The sequence below is a fragment of the Mustelus asterias genome, chromosome 1 (genome assembly GCF_964213995.1).
Source record: "Mustelus asterias chromosome 1, sMusAst1.hap1.1, whole genome shotgun sequence".
NCBI classification, from domain to species: domain Eukaryota; kingdom Metazoa; phylum Chordata; class Chondrichthyes; order Carcharhiniformes; family Triakidae; genus Mustelus; species Mustelus asterias.
Window position 1 is genome coordinate 58,502,213 of NC_135801.1, and position 18,393 is coordinate 58,520,605.

At 44.4% G+C, this 18,393-nt stretch overlaps 1 protein-coding gene across 12 annotated transcripts in view; it reads left to right on the top strand.

Annotated features, from left to right (window-relative positions):
- Window positions 1-18,393, top strand: part of arfip1 (ADP-ribosylation factor interacting protein 1 (arfaptin 1)) — a 179,464-nt gene that overhangs the window by 51,224 nt on the left and 109,847 nt on the right. For 7 of the 12 annotated variants that reach the window (XM_078212709.1, XM_078212690.1, XM_078212672.1 and 4 more), the window contains one exon: window positions 6,761-6,870. The exons of the other annotated variants lie outside the window; for them this stretch is intronic. In XM_078212709.1, coding sequence (XP_078068835.1) covers window positions 6,763-6,870 — 108 coding nt within the window. In that variant the 5' untranslated portion in view covers window positions 6,761-6,762. The remainder of the gene's footprint in view (window positions 1-6,760; window positions 6,871-18,393) is intronic. 12 annotated transcript variants of the gene reach the window in all.

An 18,393-nucleotide genomic window follows, 5' to 3' on the forward strand; every position in this document is an offset into this window, starting at 1 on the left:
CTGGGTGATAGCGGGATGTTTTTGCAGCAGCTCAGTGCAGGCAGAAACTGGCACCTGTCCCTGAGTCAGTGAGTCACAGCTTTAGATTTTGCCATGTTGCTGCTCCTGACTCGTCGTTGTCCAGTTTCCTTACCCCAAACTAGTGACTCTACTTCACAGGCACCAAAGATAGATCGAAACAGGGGTGAGGGACGGAAGAGGGGCTGGCAGTGAGTGAGTTTGTGGGGGTGTTGGGAAGAGAGGGTGCTGAATGAGTCAATGGGAGTGGCGAGGGTTCGGAAAAGGGCTGCCAAGTGTGTATGAGCTGGGAGGGGGTTTGGGGAGTGAGGCTGTTGAGTGAATGTGAGGGGGTTTGGGGAGAGGGGGCTGCTGAGTGAATGTGAGGGGGTTTGGGGAGAGGGGCTGCTGAGTGAATGTGAGGGGGTTTGGGGAGAGGGGCTGCTGAATGAGTGTGAGGGGGTTTGGGGAGAGGGGTTGCTGAGTGAATGTGAGGGGGTTTGGGGAGAGGGGCTGCTGAGTGAATGCGAGGGGGTTTGAGGAGAGGGGCTGCTGAGTGAATGTGAGGGGGTTGGAGAGAGGGGCTGCTGAGTGAATGTGAGGGGGTTTGGGGAGAGGGGTTGCTGAGTGAATGTGAGGGGGTTTGGGGAGAGGGGCTGCTGAGTGAATGTGAGGGGGTTTGGGGAGAGGGGCTGCTGAGTGAATGTGAGGGGGTTTGGGGAGAGGGGCTGCTGAGTGAATGTGAGGGGGTTTAGGGAGAAGGGCTGCTGAGTGAATGTGAGGTGGTTTGGGGAGAGGGGTTGCTGAGTGAATGCGAGGGGTTTGGGGAGAGGGGCTGCTGAGTGAATGTGAGGGGGTTTGGGGAGAGGGGCTGCTGAGTGAATGTGAGGGGGTTTGGGGAGAGGGGCTGCTGAGTGAATGTGAGGGGGTTTGGGGAGAGGGGCTGCTGAGTGAATGTGAGGGGTTTGGGGAGAAGGGCTGCTGAGTGAATGTGAGGGGGTTTGGGGAGAGGGGTTGCTGAGTGAATGCGAGGGGGTTTGGGGAGAGGGGCTGCTGAGTGAATGTGAGGGGGTTTGGGGAGAGGGGCTGCTGAGTGAATGTGAGGGGGTTTGGGGAGAGGGGCTGCTGAGTGAATGTGAGGGGGTTTGGGGAGAGGGGCTGCTGAGTGAATGTGAGGGGGTTTGGGGAGAGGGGCTGCTGAGTGAATGTGAGGGGGTTTGGGGAGAGGGGCTGCTGAGTGAATGTGAGGGGGTTTGGGGAGAGGGGCTGCTGAGTGAGTGTGAGGGGGTTTGGGGAGAGGGGCTGCTGAGTGAGTGTGAGGGGGTTTGGGGAGAGGGGCTGTTGAGTGAGTGTGAGGGGGTTTAGGGAGAAGGGCTGCTGAGTGAATGTGAGGGGGTTTGGGGAGAGGGGTTGCTGAGTGAATGCGAGGGGGTTTGGGGAGAGGGGCTGCTGAGTGAATGTGAGGGGATTTGGGGAGAGGGGCTGCTGAGTGAATGTGAGGGGGTTTGGGGAGAGGGGCTGCTGAGTGAATGTGAGGGGGTTTGGGGAGAGGGGCTGCTGAGTGAATGTGAGGGGGTTTGGGGAGAAGGGCTGCTGAGTGAATGTGAGGGGGTTTGGGGAGAGGGGTTGCTGAGTGAATGCGAGGGGGTTTGGGGAGAGGGGCTGCTGAGTGAATGCGAGGGGGTTTGGGAGAGGGGCTGCTGAGTGAATGTGAGGGGGTTTGGGGAGAGGGGCTGCTGAGTGAATGTGAGGGGGTTTGGGGAGAGGGGCTGCTGAGTGAATGTGAGGGGGTTTGGGGAGGGGCTGCTGAGTGAATGTGAGGGGGTTTGGGGAGAGGGGCTGCTGAGTGAATGTGAGGGGGTTTGGGGAGAGGGGCTGCTGAGTGAATGTGAGGGGGTTTGGGGAGGGGCTGCTGAGTGAATGTGAGGGGGTTTGGGGAGAGGGGCTGCTGAGTGAATGTGAGGGGGTTTGGGGAGAGGGGCTGCTGAGTGAATGTGAGGGGGTTTGGGGAGAGGGGCTGCTGAGTGAATGTGAGGGGGTTTGGGGAGAGGGGCTGCTGAGTGAATGTGAGGGGGTTTGGGGAGAGGGGCTGCTGAGTGAATGTGAGGGGGTTTGGGGAGAGGGGCTGCTGAGTGAATGTGAGGGGGTTTGGGGAGAGGGGCTGCTGAGTGAATGTGAGGGGGTTTGGGGAGAGGGGCTGCTGAGTGAATGTGAGGGGGTTTGGGGAGAGGGGCTGCTGAGTGAATGTGAGGGGGTTTGGGGAGAGGGGCTGCTGAGTGAATGTGAGGGGGTTTGGGGAGAGGGGCTGCTGAGTGAATGTGAGGGGGTTTGGGGAGAGGGGCTGCTGAGTGAATGTGAGGGGGTTTGGGGAGAGGGGCTGCTGAGTGAATGTGAGGGGGTTTGGGGAGGGGCTGCTGAGTGAATGTGAGGGGGTTTGGGGAGAGGGGCTGCTGAGTGAATGTGAGGGGGTTTGGGGAGAGGGGCTGCTGAGTGAATGTGAGGGGGTTTGGGGAGAGGGGCTGCTGAGTGAATGTGAGGGGGTTTGGGGAGAGGGGCTGCTGAGTGAATGTGAGGGGGTTTGGGGAGAGGGGCTGCTGAGTGAATGTGAGGGGGTTTGGGGAGAGGGGCTGCTGAGTGAATGTGAGGGGGTTTGGGGAGAGGGGCTGCTGAGTGAATGTGAGGGGGTTTGGGGAGAGGGGCTGCTGAGTGAATGTGAGGGGGTTTGGGGAGAGGGGCTGCTGAGTGAATGTGAGGGGGTTTGGGGAGAGGGGCTGCTGAGTGAATGGGGAAAAGAGAACTTCATGATCAAAAACAGAAACTGCTGGAATATCTCAGCAGGTCTGACAGCAGCTGTGGAGAGAGAATAGAGACAACATTAACTCTATTCTCTCCCCACAGATGCTGTCAGACCTGCTGAGATTTTCCAGCATTTTCTGTGTTTGTTTTGAATTCCAGCATCCGCAGTAATTTGCTTTGAACTTCACGGAGTCTTCTGTCATAAAGGAATATGCAAACCTGCAGTCGTACAATAAATAATATTTTTGCAAAGTACTTTATAACTCCAATTTTCATATATGAGGAATGACTAAATGTTGGTCTAGGATGTGTGATTTTTAATTATAAACTGAATGTTACTGTCCTGCTTTATTGTATTGTTTTTGCTGGGATCACAGGAATGTTCAGATGTGAATGGAGCACAATGGAAACTAGTTTGGGAAGTCCTGTTTCCAGGGATGATGGTGCTGCTGTAGTGGCTGAAGGCGAGATACCCACGGATACCATTTACACTGGTGTGGAGATGCCAGCGTTTGACTGGGCTGGGCACAGAAATAAGTCTCACAACACCAGGTTGAAGTCCAACAGATTTATTTGGAATCACGAGCTTTTGGAGCACTGCTCCTTCATCACTCACCTGATGAAGGAGCAGCACCCTGAAAGCTCGTGATTCCAAATAAATCTGTTGGACTTCAACCTGGTGTTGTGAGACTTCTTCGTGCACGATTTACACTGATAGTTATGAGAGATTACAACACATTAGAGGAGCTGTGGCAGCTATTTTGGGACCGCAAACAGCATTTCGAGGTGTCTGTATTTTAAAATCTCTCTATGGAGGAGGCCAAGATGGATCATCCACTCAGCAATCTTCAGCCAGAAGTGCCGATGATCCAGCTCAGCTTCCTCCAGTGGTCCTCAGCATCTCAGATGCTAGTCTCCAGCCAATTCGATCCACTCCACGTGATATCAAGAAATGGTTGGAGGCACTGGATACTGCAAAGGCAATGGGCCCTGATAACATTCCGGCAATAGTACTGAAGACTTGTGCTCCAGAACTTGCCACTCCCCTAGCCAAGCTCTTCCAGTACAGTTACAATACTGACATCTACCCAACAATGCCCAGGTACGTCCTGTACACAAAAAGCAAGACAAATCCAACACGGCCAATTCCCACCCAATCAGTCTACTCTCGATCATCAGTAAAGTGATGGAAAGGGTCATCAACAGTGCTATCAAGCAGCACCTGCTTAGTGGCGCCCAGTTTGGGTTTTGCCAGGGTCACTCAGCTCCTGACCTCATTACAGCCTTGGTTCAAACATGGACGAAAGAGCTGAATTCCAGAGGTGAAGTGAGACTAACAGTCCTTGACATCAAGGCCACATTCGACCGTGTGTGGCATCAAGGAGCCCTGGCGAAACTTGAATCAATGGGCATCGGGGGTCAAACTCTCCGCTGGTTGGAGTCATAGGAAGATGGTTGTGGAGGATCAATCATCTCAAATCCATGACATCTCTGCAGGAGTCCCTCAGGGTGGTGTCTGAGGCCCAACTATCATCAATGACCTTCCCTCCATCATAAGGTCAGCAGTGGGGATGTTCGCCGATGATTACATAATGTTCAGCACTGACTCCTCAGATACTGAAGCAGTCCATGTTCAAATGCAACAATATCCAGGTTTGGGCTGACAAGTGGCAAGTAACATTTGCGCCACACAAATGCCAGGCAATGACCATCACCAATAAGAGACACTCTACCCACCGCCACTTGACATTCAATGGTGTTACCATTACCTTGGGGTTACCATTGACCAGAAACTCAACTGGACTCTCCACATAAACACACTGGCTACAAGAGCAAGTCAGAGGCTAGGAATACTGTGGTGAGTAACTCATCTCCTGACTCCCCAAAGCCTATCCACCACAAGGCACAAGTCAGGAGTGTGATGGAATGCTCCCCACTTGCCTAGATGGGTGCAGCTCCAACAACACTGGACACCATCCAGGACAAAGCAGCCCGCTTGATTGGCACCACATCTACTAACATCCACTCCCTCCACCACCAACGCTCAGTAGCAAGTGTGTACTATCTACCAGATGCACTGCAGCAATTCACCAAAGATCCTTGGACAGCACCTTCCAAACCCACGACCACTTCCATCTAGAAGGACAAAGGCAGCAGATACATGGGAACATCACCACCTGCGAGTTCCCCTCCAAGCCACTCACCATCCTGACTTAGAAATATATCGCCGTTCCTTCGCAGTCGCTGGGTCAGAATCGTCGAATTTCCTCCGTAATGGCATTGTGGGTCATGGACTGCAGCGATTCAAGAAGGCAGCTCATCATCACCTTTTCAAGGGCAACTAGAGATGGGCAATAAATGCTGGCCAGCCAGCAACGCCCATGTCCCACAAATATATTTTTAAAACTTACCAGTAGCTGGTTGATGATTTCAAAATTAAGCTTACAAATGCTGGCTGCATAAAGGAAAAATATTTTGATTTCTTACCGTGTATGATCGAGGGGATAAATGTGTATTATATTCACAAAATGACAGTATTTTTATTTTTATCGTGGGATTTGTCACTGGCAAGATCAGTGTTGGTTCTCATCCCTAATTGCCTTTGCAAAGGTGTTACTGAGCTGCCACTCTGAGCTGCTGCAGTGGTACTGTTCGTATATCTACAGTGAGGTTAGGAAGCGAGTTCTAGGATTTGGATCCAACAACAGTGAAGAAATAGCAATTATAGTTCCATGTCTGGATATGAGAGACTCGGGGGTGATGGTGTTCCCATGTATCCACTACCCTTGCCTGACGAAGTGATAGAGGTTGTGGGTTTGGAAGGTGCCATTGAATGAGCTTTGCCAAGTTGCTGCAGTGAATCTTGTAGATGGTATACCCTTCTGCCACTGAGCTTCTGTGATGGAGGGAGTGGATGTTTAAGGTGATGGGTGGCATTCTGATCAAGCGGGCTGCTTTGTCCTGGATGGTGTTGAGCTTCTTGAGTGTTGGAGCTGCACCCATCCAGGCAAGCTGAGTATTCCATCACACTCCTGCCTTGTAGATGGTGGACAGGCTTTGGGGAGTCAGGGGGTGTGCCGCCACAAAATTCCCAGCCCACAAATGGCTGGTCCGGTTCAGTTTCTGGTTAGTGGTCACTCCAGGATGTTGTTGATGGGAGATTCGGTGAAAGTGGTGCCATTGAATGGCAATGGGAATTGGTTAGATTCTCCCCGATGGAGATGGTTATTGCCTGGCAATTGTGTGGTGTGAATCTAACATCAAATAGCAGAATGCATTCTTTATGTACAATGAAAACAGAAAATGCTGGAAACACTGCAGGTCTGGTATGGATGACAGGTCATTTACCTGAAACGTCAACTCTGTATGTCTCTTTGCAGATACTGTCAGACCCCCTGCGCATTTCCAGTATTTTCTGTTTTAATTTCAGATCACAGTATTTTGCTTTTGTATTCATGTATTATTTGAAAATGCCACTTATACTAAAATACATGTGTTTGCTTTTCCCACGGACGGGTGGCAAAGTATTTGCTAATTACGAAATGATAAGTTTAACCTGGAACTGCTAATGTTTTGAAAACAGACACAGGATTGGGCACTGCCGGTTCATTCATAACACCAGCTAATGGATGGCTGTGAGCAGTGGGTTGTAGGGTGGGGAGGGAGGGGTGTCGAGTGTGGGGGTTGATACCTGGCAATAAATTGAGCTTAAAGAATCATAAATCGCAAATTAAGCCAACCAGACTTTAAATATTAACATAAAAATATACATGATCTGTATACAATTTGTGGGTGGTGCAATAAGGTGTCTAGACAAGCTCTGGCTGCAAACATTTGTTAAGATATTTCCCTTTCAAGTTGCATTTATTACTGTGCAATTTTAAATGTAGGTTTTTCGATGTGTTCCTTTGTTGATGTTGTTTGAAAGTACACCATGCACTTGGCCAATGCTGTTTTTTGTTTTCAGGAATGTCTGAAAGCGCCATGTCTGCTGCTGCTGAGGCTCCAGGTCTGGCTGCAGATTCCCACACAGCTGCAGCTGAAATGCATGTACAGGATTCTGAGTCCGACTCTGAGGTTATTATCAAATTATCTCTTTTATAAAATCAGCCAGCCATTATCTGATTAAAAGGATTTTATTTTGTACAGTAGTGACAATGCTCACAGTGCCTAATATCAGTGGGAAACAGAGAGCGTTGTAAGCAGGATGACCATTTTTATCAATTAAATGCTAAACTACTGCATCCTTTGCACAGACCCAAGTGCTTACACGCTGTTGAATCAGTTCCACAGTGTTATTGTTGTTATTATGTAGGCAAACACAGCAGCCAGTCTATACAGAGCAAATTAGGCAAATGAACTGGTAATCTGTTGGTAAGATCGGTTGAGGACACAGGAACTCACTATTCTTTATTAAATGGGACGTGAGGGTACAAACATACCCTTGAATAGGTACAGTCATTATAATCTCAATTTAACATTTCATCCAAGGACACTACTTATGACAATGCAGCACACATTGGAGTTTAATGCAAAATACTTACTTGAATCTTGAATAGGGCTTAAATCCACAACCTTTCTGATTTTGGAGCCTTTACTAGCAACAAAACAAAGCATCAGTGCAATCTGTAAGAGCAATATCTGTTTGCGGTTCAGTAGCTGTTACTTTATATGTAGTGAATAAACAGTCTCAAAAAGAAACCAAGCTTCTCTTGATAATAGTCTTACAGGCTCTGTTCCATGCTATACAATTTAGGTTAAAATGACCTCCTTATGACATCGCAAATGCAGAAAACCTGAACAAAAACAAAAGTACTGAAAATACACGGGTCATCCAACATTAGAAAATACAGGTGATTTATTTTGGAAAAAGACCTTTCCTCAGAGTAGTTTTTAAAAAATGGTCTTTCCCTGAAGCATTAATTTATTTTATTTTCTCAAGTTCCTGATTAACCACCTGTATTTCCACCACTTTCTGACTTTGCTGTATTTGAAAGTGTATTGAAAGTTTATGTTGAATTTTCAGACTGTTTGTACTTTTTGTTGTAAAGACAGCGCTTCATTATCAGGTTCACAAATAGCTAGATGCTTGTGGGTAACTAATGCATTGTGTAACACTGCATTAGAGAGATAGGCAGTAGATAGAACAATATACATAAATTACTGGGTGCTTTGCACGTAATAATGGCCTGGACTTTCTGGTCAGTAACATAAGGGGTAAAGAAGCATGTAGTAGTTAGGTTATAAGTTCTCAATTCATTACACATTTAACTGACAGATTGGAGTGTTTTTCAGTGAGAATAGAATCAGCATTTATAAAGACAGTGACCTATTTATTACTTTGTAACTGGCTGGAAACCTTATACAGTACAAGGTGGATAGTGACTGATCCAGTCAACCAGAGTAACAATTTGGTACTACTGAAATATTTACTATTGCTATTATTGTTGCCAACTGTTTTGAAATGCGATCTTGCCTAAAATTTTAGTATGTTGATTGCAAAGTACAGGTACGCCCAATTCACTGACTTGAGTTTATCTGGTAAGTAATTCTATCATACAGACAAAGGATATCCCAATTGTGATCTGTGTTGATTACAGGATTTTAGCTGAACCAACAGTAGAATTTGCTTCAGAGTTGTTGGGACCTTAACAATTGTTGATTAAGATTTCTGTTCCTGACAGCTCTCCAGTGACCCTTGCTGGAACTGTGTGGGTCATTGTGGATGTCGGGTGAGGCCGGCCAGGATTGATCTCTGCTGTGTCTTCCTCCATGACAAATAGCCTGCCATGTCTGGTGTCAAGGATCACACATAATAGCCGCTTGCACAAGTTACTTGTGGAACTATACAAGAAATCGATGCTTTTAAGATGCCACAACAAATTCCATGAATAGAAAATGGTTGTATTCCATGCCTGAAATTCAACCCCCCCCCCCACCCCCCAAAACACACTCTCACATAGCATCTATAGTTTTGATACCCCCCAAAACACACACAAGCGCACGTGCGCATACACACACAGCATCTATAGGTTTGATACTGAATTGAAATAAAAGCTATATTCCTGAGCTCCAGTCGTCAAAACCATATCTTGTGGGGCCTGTGGGGTTTCATTGCAGTTGAATATATGACCAGAAGAGGGAAGAAAAGCTCCATGCTAAAATGGAACTTTGTGTCGTGCTATGGTTGAGTGATAAAGGGCAAGCATGGAAGTCAAATTTTAATCAAGAGTTCACATTTCAGATTTCTCAGTTTAGCAATTCATGAAAGAGCTGGAAAAGAGTGTCACTAGTTATACTGGAGTAGCATATTGTCTAAAAGAAGGTTTTGCATTCTTGGAAATAATGTAACCAACTATATGTTTAGTGACCGTGAGTCATTTGAGGTTGCTGTATTTATCATTCCAGTGGTAACTATTTTAACTCAACTCCCAAAAAGACTTGAGACATCACACGTGTACCATAATGTACTTTCCATATTAAAATGCATGTTTTGAGTGGCGACACTGAGACCCTCCACAAACATCAGTGGTTTATTCTCACTTTGGTGACGAGCAATAATCTGCAGTTTAGAATGTTTGCAGCAGCATGTGTATCATGATTTCTAGCTGAGATTATGTGGCTAAGAAAAGCCTCCATTTGTCACGATTGTAATTTTAGATGTTATTATCCAGACTAAGTAGACTGTCATCAAATATGACGTGCAGGACAGCATAAGGCAATTGCAGCAACAGCAGGGCTGTGCGGAATTTAGTTGATTTCTTAAGGATACTTTTCACTAAAATTGTCCACAAGATCTTCGCCAAGCTAAAAGGCATTTTCCTGCCATACATCCTGAGTTAACGTACTGTCCTGAAACTGTGAATGTGATTCCCAGACTGATTGGATGAAAAGCTTGCTGTACTGCTAACTAGAAAAGGTCTAAAATTCATCTGTTTGGATCATCTCAATCCAATTTCTAGCAGATGCAAATGAATCTAGCCCAAATTGGAACGCAAGAAATAAAGAATGTACAAGAAGTCAAAATTGCAGCAGCGTTGAGACTTTAGGGGCCGGGGGCACACTTGGCATGATTCTATTATCCTCCACTTGAAGCTCGTCTTGTAGTTTGTCAGCAAACTTACAAATTCACAATTTATATCAGCGCCTCTGGAGGTTTTTCTACTGTCATCTAGTCTGATCTATTCTGTACCATATTATTTTGGACTGTAAGCTTCGAATGATAAAGCCCCATATTTGCTTTTTAATGCCCTTTTTCTCCAACTGAACCACCTGAACATACTAGACTAATGAATAAGGTCAGAACATGTAGAGCGAGGGGACCAAATTGCAGAATGGATAGCTAGCTGGCTGCAAGGCAGCAAGCAGAAGGTAAATGGCAACTGTTCAGAATAGCAGATGGTAGAAATGAGCTCCCATGAGAATCAATGCTGAGACCACTGTTTGTTCACAATAACATTAACATTTACATTAACAATTTAAACTTTGGAATCAACGCCATGTCTAAATTTGTGGACATCAAGTTGGGATGGGAGGGTGTCATCAGTATTGAGGAGGGCAGTAACAAGTTTCAAGAAGGAATTAATAAACTTGCGAGTTGGAAACAGAATTGGCAAGTTAATTACAATACAGAAAAGTATGAGGTGTTATGTTTTGATTAGAAAATTAAGGAGGTCACATATTACTTGGAAAATACAAATCTAAATGGGGTAGAGGAATAAAGGGATCTGGAAGTGCAAATGCTCCCAGGTTGCTCTATTCCTGCACCCCCTTTAGAGTTATGTCCCTTATAGTGTCTTTCCTCGTTCAAACTAACAAATTGGAAATTACAGACACACTAGTCATAATCTTCCAGTCCTCCTTAGATACAGTGGTGGTGCCAGAGGACTGGAGAATTGCAAATGTTAAACCAAGGGTCTAAGGATAAACCCAGTAACTACAGACCAGTCAGTTTAACCTCAGTGATAGCAAGTTGGAAATGATAACCTTGGACAAATGTAACAGTCACTTGGAGTAATGTGAACTAATTGAGTAAAGCCAGCATGGATTTGTTTAGGGCAAATCTTGTTTAAATTGCAGGAGTTTTTTTGATGAGCTAGCAGAATTGATGAAGGTAATGCGGTTGATGTGGTTCACATGGACTTCCAAAAAGCCTTTGCTAAAATGCCACATAACAAGCTGGTCAGCAAAGCGCCAGTGGCAGCATGGATACGAAGACTGTTGAGTGACAAAAATCAGAGCATAGTAATAATTGGTTGTTTTTTGGATTTGGGAAACCCCGTTATATACCCCCATAGGTCAGTATTAAAACCGCTGCTTTTCTTGATCATATTAATGAACTAGACTTGATTTGTTGTTGTTTCTGTTCCCACACCAAGTGGTACACAAAGCAGACTTTCATCTGTCCCCATAGCAAGGTTTCTCCTGGAATGGGTCGCTAGCCTGTTGCCAGAGACTTGTAGCTTGAGGGTTGTTACCCTACATCAGGTATGGCTGACCAGGAGTGTCTCCCGCTGTTAACCAGCCATTGGCGTGTGTTGGAAGGATTTTGCAGGTTGACACTCGTACGAACACACCTTTGGCCATTCGGTCCTGGGGTGGGTGGCGAACCTGAAACTTCTGGCTCAGAGGCCGGGGCGCCACCCACTGCGCCACAAGACTTCCCTAGACTTGAATTGTGCAATGTACAGTTTCAAAATTTGCAGGAAAGATTCATGAGAATGATTCTGGGGATGAGGAACTTCTTGGATGGATTGGTGAAGTTGGAGGTGTCCTCTCTGGAGAAGATTGAGAGGATATTTGATTGAGGTGTTCAAAGTCATGAGGAATCCAGACACAATAGATAGCGAGAAACTTCCCATTGAGAGAAGTGGTTGACACAGATTTAAGGTGATTGGCAAAAGGCCCAAAGGCGACAGAAGGAAAAACAAATATGTATTCAGTGTTTAGAATGGAAATGCGCTACCTTAGATTGCAGTGGAGGCAGATTCACTCATCCCTCTCGAAAAGGAATTGAATAATTTCCTGAAGAGAGAAAAGTTTCAGAGCTGCAGGGAAAAGGTGGGTGAGTCGGACTAACTGAATTGCTCTTGCAGAGAGCCAGCATGGGCACAGCAGGCTGAATGGTCTATTTCCGTGCTGTAACTATTCTATGATTTTGTGAATCATTATGTTAAGCTTATATGAAACTTTAACTTTGCGCAGTCTGATCACCATCTTTTAAAAAGATACAGAGGCACTGGAGAGGATGCAAAAAGGTTCAGAATGGCGATAACAGAAATGAGCGGTTATACTTATCAGGAAAAGATTAACAGGCTGGTCTCTATTCATTTGAAACGAGAAGGTTGAGGATAATTATGTACGGTGTTGATAAAGTGGAAACTGAGTGAATGTTTCCTGTGGTGGTTAAAAAGTAAAACTAGAGCCACCAAAGCAAGATAGCCACCAAGAAATCCAATAAGGAATTCGGAAGAAACTTCCTTACCCTAAGAGTAATGAGAATGTGAAACTTTTGTTAAGGTGAACAGTGTAGATGCATTTAAGGGCAGGCGAGGCAGGCATGTGAGGGAGAAAGGATTAGAGGGTTATGCTGATAGATGAGGACAGATGTAACTCCCACGTTCAAGAAATGATATATTTAGGTCGAAACTAGAAGCAGGAGTAGGCCATTCAGCCCTTTGAGCCTGCTCCACCATTCATTATCATCATGGCTAATCATATTCAATATCCTGATCCCGCCTTCCCCCCATATCCCTTGATCCCTTTGACCCCAAGAGCTATATCTAATTTCTTCTTGAAATCACACAACATTTTGGCTTCAACTACATTCTGTGGTAGTGAATTCTACAGATTCACCAATCTGAAGAAATTTCTCCTCCCCTCAGTCCTCAAACTATGAACCCCTCGTTCTGGACTCCCCCAGCTTTGGGAACATTCTTTCTGAATCTACCCTGTCCAAACCTGTTAGAATTTTATAAGTTTCTTTGAGATCCCCCCTCACTCTTCTAAACTCCAATGAATATAATCCTAACCAAATTAGTCACTCCTCATATGACAGACCTGCCATCCCAGGAATCAGTCTGGTAAACTTTTGCTGCGCTCCCTCTATAGCAAGGACATCCTTCCTCAGATAAGGACACCAAAACTGCACAATACTCCAGGTCTGGCCTCATCAACGCTCTATACAATTGCAATAAGACATCTCTATTCCTATACTCAGATCCTCTTGCTATGAAGGCCAACATACCATTTGCCGCCTTCACTGCCTGCTGTACCTATGCACTTACTTTCAGCGACTGATGCACAAGGACACCAAGGTCTCGCTGGGTAGCCACTTCTCTCAATTTACACCCATTCAAGTAATAATCTGTCTTCCTATTATTGCTACTAAAGTGGATAACCTCACATTTATCAACATCATGCTGCATCTGCCATGCATATGCCCACTCACTCAGCCTGTCCAAATCACACTGAAGCATCTCTGCATCCTCCTCACAGCTCACCCTCCTATCCAACTTTGTATCATCTGGAGATAATACATTTACTTCCCTCTTCCAAATCATTGATATATATTGTGAACAGGATCCTAGCACAGATCTCTGCGGTATGCTGCTAGTCACCGTCTGCCAATTGGAAAAAGACCCATTTATGCCAACTCTTTGCTTCCTATCTGCTAACCAGCTTTCTATCCATTGGTAGATTACTTGTGGATCTCCCATGGATTAAGTCCAGCAACAGGCTGGTTGAAATGAAGAACAGTGTAAATTACGTGTTTCTTTTTATTCATTTGTGGGACAAGGGTGTCACTGGCTGGCCAGCATTTATTGCCCATTCCTAACTGCCCTTGAGAAAGTGGTGGTGAGCTTCCTTCTTGAAACGCTGCAGTCCACGTGCTCTGGGGTGACCCAGACTGCCGTTAGGGAGGGAACTCCAGGATTTTGAGCTGGCATCTGTGAAGGAACAGTGATATATTTCCAAGTCAGGATGGTGAATGGCTTGGAGGGGAACTTGCAGGTGGTGGCGTTCCCATGTATCTGCTGCCCATGTCCTTCTAGATGGAAGTGGTTGTGGGTTTGGAAGGTGCTCAGGATCTTTGGTGAATTGCTGCAGTGCATCTTGTAGATAATACACACTGCTACTACTGAGTGTCAGTGGTGGAGGGATTGAATGTTTGTAGATGTGGTGCCAATCAATGGACTGTCTTGTCCTGGACGTTGTCAAGCTTCTTGTGTTGTTGGAGCTGCACCCATCCAGGCAAGTGGAGAGTATTCCATCACACGCCTGACTTGTGTCTTGTAGATGGTGGATAGGCTTTGGGAAGTCAGGAGGTGAGTGAGTTGCTGCAGGTTTTCTAGCCTCTGACCGGCTCTTGTAGCCACTGTGTTTATGTGGAGAGTCCAGTTGAGTTTCTGGTCAATGGTAACCCCAAGGATGTTAACAGTGGGGGATTCAGTGATGGTTACACCATTGAATATCAAGGGGCGGTGGGTAGAGTGTCTCTTATTGGTGATGGTCACCATTGCTAAGATCAATTTTCTTCTTTTTAAGGTCACAATGTCAACTGTTGAGTATTCAGAGCCTTGGTGTTCAAGTTTAATTGTTCAGCTAGTGTACTAAAATTTGAATATATTCATCAGTTTCAGGTGCTGGCACGAAAATATCCTTCATTTTAATATTGTTTTGCATCTATAGCAAAGAGTAATGTTTGTGCATGCTGACGCACTGCAAATAACATTATTTAATGGTACACCTAATGTCGTTAGGAATTGCTGGACAAGATCACCATTCCAATAGTTTGTCTTCTACATTTCTGATACAGATAATGCAACAATAATGAGGCTGCTTGCTAATCATAGCAATTAATCTCTAACCATTAGTCACAGATCTTGCTGTACAGAAAAGAAAAACTTACATTTATATAACTCCATTCACAACCATGGGACACCTAGATGCTTTACAGCTAATTAAGTACTGTTGTGTCGATATGACATGAAAATAAATCAAAACTATGTGCATCAAAACTTTACTCTTTGCGATTTTAAAATGGATTTCTGAATCTCAAAATGGCTGCTACAGGTCACATGACTCAAAAGATTGGCCATCTGTTCTGGAAGTTTCCAACAGAGACTCCAAGAACAAGAGAATTCCACTCACATCCCTGTAGAATCTCACATCCTGCTGTAAGATCACACTAAAATCACAAAACTAGACGACTGACAGATGAACTAACTCCTCCAGCCAGGATGACGACAAAGACATTGAAACTGCTTATATCTAAAGAAGTGTTAACCACAACTTTGCTCCGAAGAGGAACAATGGATTTGCGCATGTATGTGCATGCGTGCATGTGTGTATGTGCACATGCATGTGTGCGCGTTCATACATACGTGTGCATATTTGTGTGCGCGAACGCCACCCCACCCCCACCACCCTACACTAATATTCTGAGTCTGCTGCACATATGGCAGCTAATTTTTATAGAATACAGCTCCACAAGCAGCAAGGTGGTAATGATCAGATTACCTGTTAAGGATGTTGATTGATGGATAAATATAAATAGGGAGGCACTGGTGGCAAGTGGTTAGCACTGCTGCCTCACAGCGCCAGGACCCAGGTTCGATTCCCGGCTTGGGTCACTGTCCGTGTGGAGTCTACACGTTCTCCCCGTGTCCGTGGGTTTCCTCCGGGTGCTCCAATTTCCTCCCACAGTCCGAAAGATGTACTGGTGCATTGACCATGCTAAAATTCTCCCTCAGTGTACCTGAACAGGCGCCGGAATGTGGCGACGAGGGGATTTTCACAGTAACTTCGTTGCAGTGTTAATGTAAGCCTACTTGTGACATTAATAAATAAATGTTTAAACTTTAAAAATATTTGCTTGGACACAGATGGTAATTCCCTTGCTCTTTAGAATAGTACCATAGGATCTGTTATATCCACCTGAGAATGGACAGGTCCATTCTGTGATTTGAAAGATGGCTCCTAGAAACAATGCAGCACTTGCACAATAAAGAAAATTTCTACTAAATATCTCCTTAACCTTCTCTGCTCTGAGCTGAATAATCCCAGCTTCTTCAGTCTTTCCACATAACTGAAATCCATCGTCTGTTGCACCTTTCTGGTGAATCCTTTTGACATCTCTTTAGAGCCTAAGGATTTTTCCTAAAGGTTTTTTCACCTTGCACCTTCTTTCCAGTAAAACAATTTTGATCTTGTTTAATCCCTAACAATCAAACCAATCAAGCTCGCTGTCAGGCAGACTTCAAAAAAAAGTTATATGGTGCCGATTTTTCTTGAAAACAAAACCAAATGCTTCATATCTGACCTATACTTCAGCCAGAGTGGGCAAACATGTTCAGGTCCTGACAGAAGAACAATCAAAACTCCAAATGCTCTGAACCTTTGTTTAATTCATCATCTGGATTTTCTTTCAGTGGAAAGAAGGAATGGATTTTGCCATTCACCCTGGATACGACGGTCCACAGATTTTTCATGAGCCTGTCTGCTTGTCACCTCTGCTAACCCAGAACCCTCTAGAGAATCAGTGGCGTCTGTGAACAGAAGTTGCAATATTGAGGCTCTTCAAGCAAACACGCTGAAGTACCCTTGCATAGATAGGCAGATCCAACCAAGGAGGTGGAAAAGAGAGGAAATGTAAATTACGTTTAAATCATGCACAAGCGATGAAGTCAAGATTAGGAAATACAGCTGAGATTAAGGAAGAAAAATAAGAGGCAAAAAGTAAAAAAAATCAACATTAATTTTCTTCTGAGGGAATGAGAGTCTATGTTTGTAAAATAACTTCAGCACTAGAGTCTGTTCAGTAATTATCCGTACCCTGTTAAAAATCTCTCTCATTCCTATAAGCATCTGTCTTAGCGTTTTCAGAGATTTTTATTGCAGAACCAGTGAGTAAGCATCTGAGGTTCATGTCATCGGGGTGATTTCAGAGTCTTAATTTATTGGTGAGCTTCACAAAAAGGACCCTGTGGAGGAGCAGATATTTCTCATAGTAATGTCTGCATTTCTGCGATTAACTGTACATGTGTGGGTGGTACAGGTTGATGTCAGATTTACCCACAAGAAAGGTGAGTGCTGATGGCCTCACTGTTACAGCAAAATTACAGTGTCCGTGCACCCTGTCAGGCTGGCAACCTTTGTAACTGAAATCAATGCATGATCTTTTCGAATGCATGTTAAAATAGCCATTCATGTTACACTTAAAGGCATGAAAACTATTTCACAAGTAATTCGCTAACAGTTTTAAAAAGTATTAAATATTGTTTGAATGTTGAAAGGTACTAACTTTTAAAAGCATCCATTTTATATGGTAATATTTTCAAAGCTTAAAATTGCTCCCTTATTTTGAAATAGCAGCTTAATGCAAGCTTTTATGAGCTGTGTTCGTGAGTGATTTTCACAATACATTTTCTGGCAGTTTAAAATGCTTACCAAGGCTGTAATAAATTGAACAGTGACAGTATATCTGACCATTTGCATGTTCAATAGGTAGCTTTGTCCTATCAATTGCTTTTTATAAATGTTTGCCACCTGCATGTTTGATGCTGCTGTTTGCACTCTGCAGGGGCACAATACACTAATTGTAGTTGTTTATAATAGAGGATGACATTGCTGCTGAAGGTCAGTCCAATTATACTTCAGCATCATGTAACACTTTGAATGTTAGAAAATAAATTACATCTCCCCATTTTTAAAACCATGGAAATGAGCATACGGTAATCACAAATCAAGCACTGCATGAGGTTCCTAAGTGTGAGTCATTACTCATAACGCTAATTTAAATACATGAATAATAAATAAAATGCATTACATGTTTGCAGCCACAAACTTTTTGAATCAGTAAAACAAACAATATTAAAAGAACAGCCTTTTAATACCAATAATTGGCTATTGCTTTCTAGATGTCCAACTTGAATACTGCAAATAAAGATCTTTAAATATTTCTGAAAATGGAGCGATTATTCTTTATGAAGCACATCGTTGATGTTTGATAACCAGCTTAAACATTGACTGAAGAGCTTGAGGAGACTGAGCGTATTTGTTTTGCAACTTAGCTTTTAATGGGTGCTATTATCAGTGTAATTTTACTACACATTGTACATCTTTAGTGTTGGTGAGAATCTGTTTTTGACCCAAAAGCTGCAGCTGTTCCCCATGGAGAAGGTTGAGAGGAGATTTGATAGAGATGTTCAAAATCATGAGGAATCCAAACACAATAGTTAGGGCAAAACTGTTTCCATTGGCAGAAGGGTCAATGATGTGGAGATGTCGGCGTTGGACTGGGGTCAACACAGTAAGAAGTCTCACAACACCAGGTTAAAGTCCAACAGGTTTATTTGGTAGCAAAAGCCACCAGCTTTCGGAGCGCTGCTCCTTCGTCAGGTAAGTGGGAGTTCTGTTCACAAACAGGGCATATAAAGACACAAACTCAATTTACAAAATAATGGTTGGAAAGCAAGTCTTTACAGGTGAAGGTGAAGGGTTGCCATCACAAAGGAGAAAGTGCTAGAGAAACTAAAAGGTCTGAAAATTGATAAATCTCCGGGCCCAGATGGGCTACATCCTAGAGTTCTAAAGGAG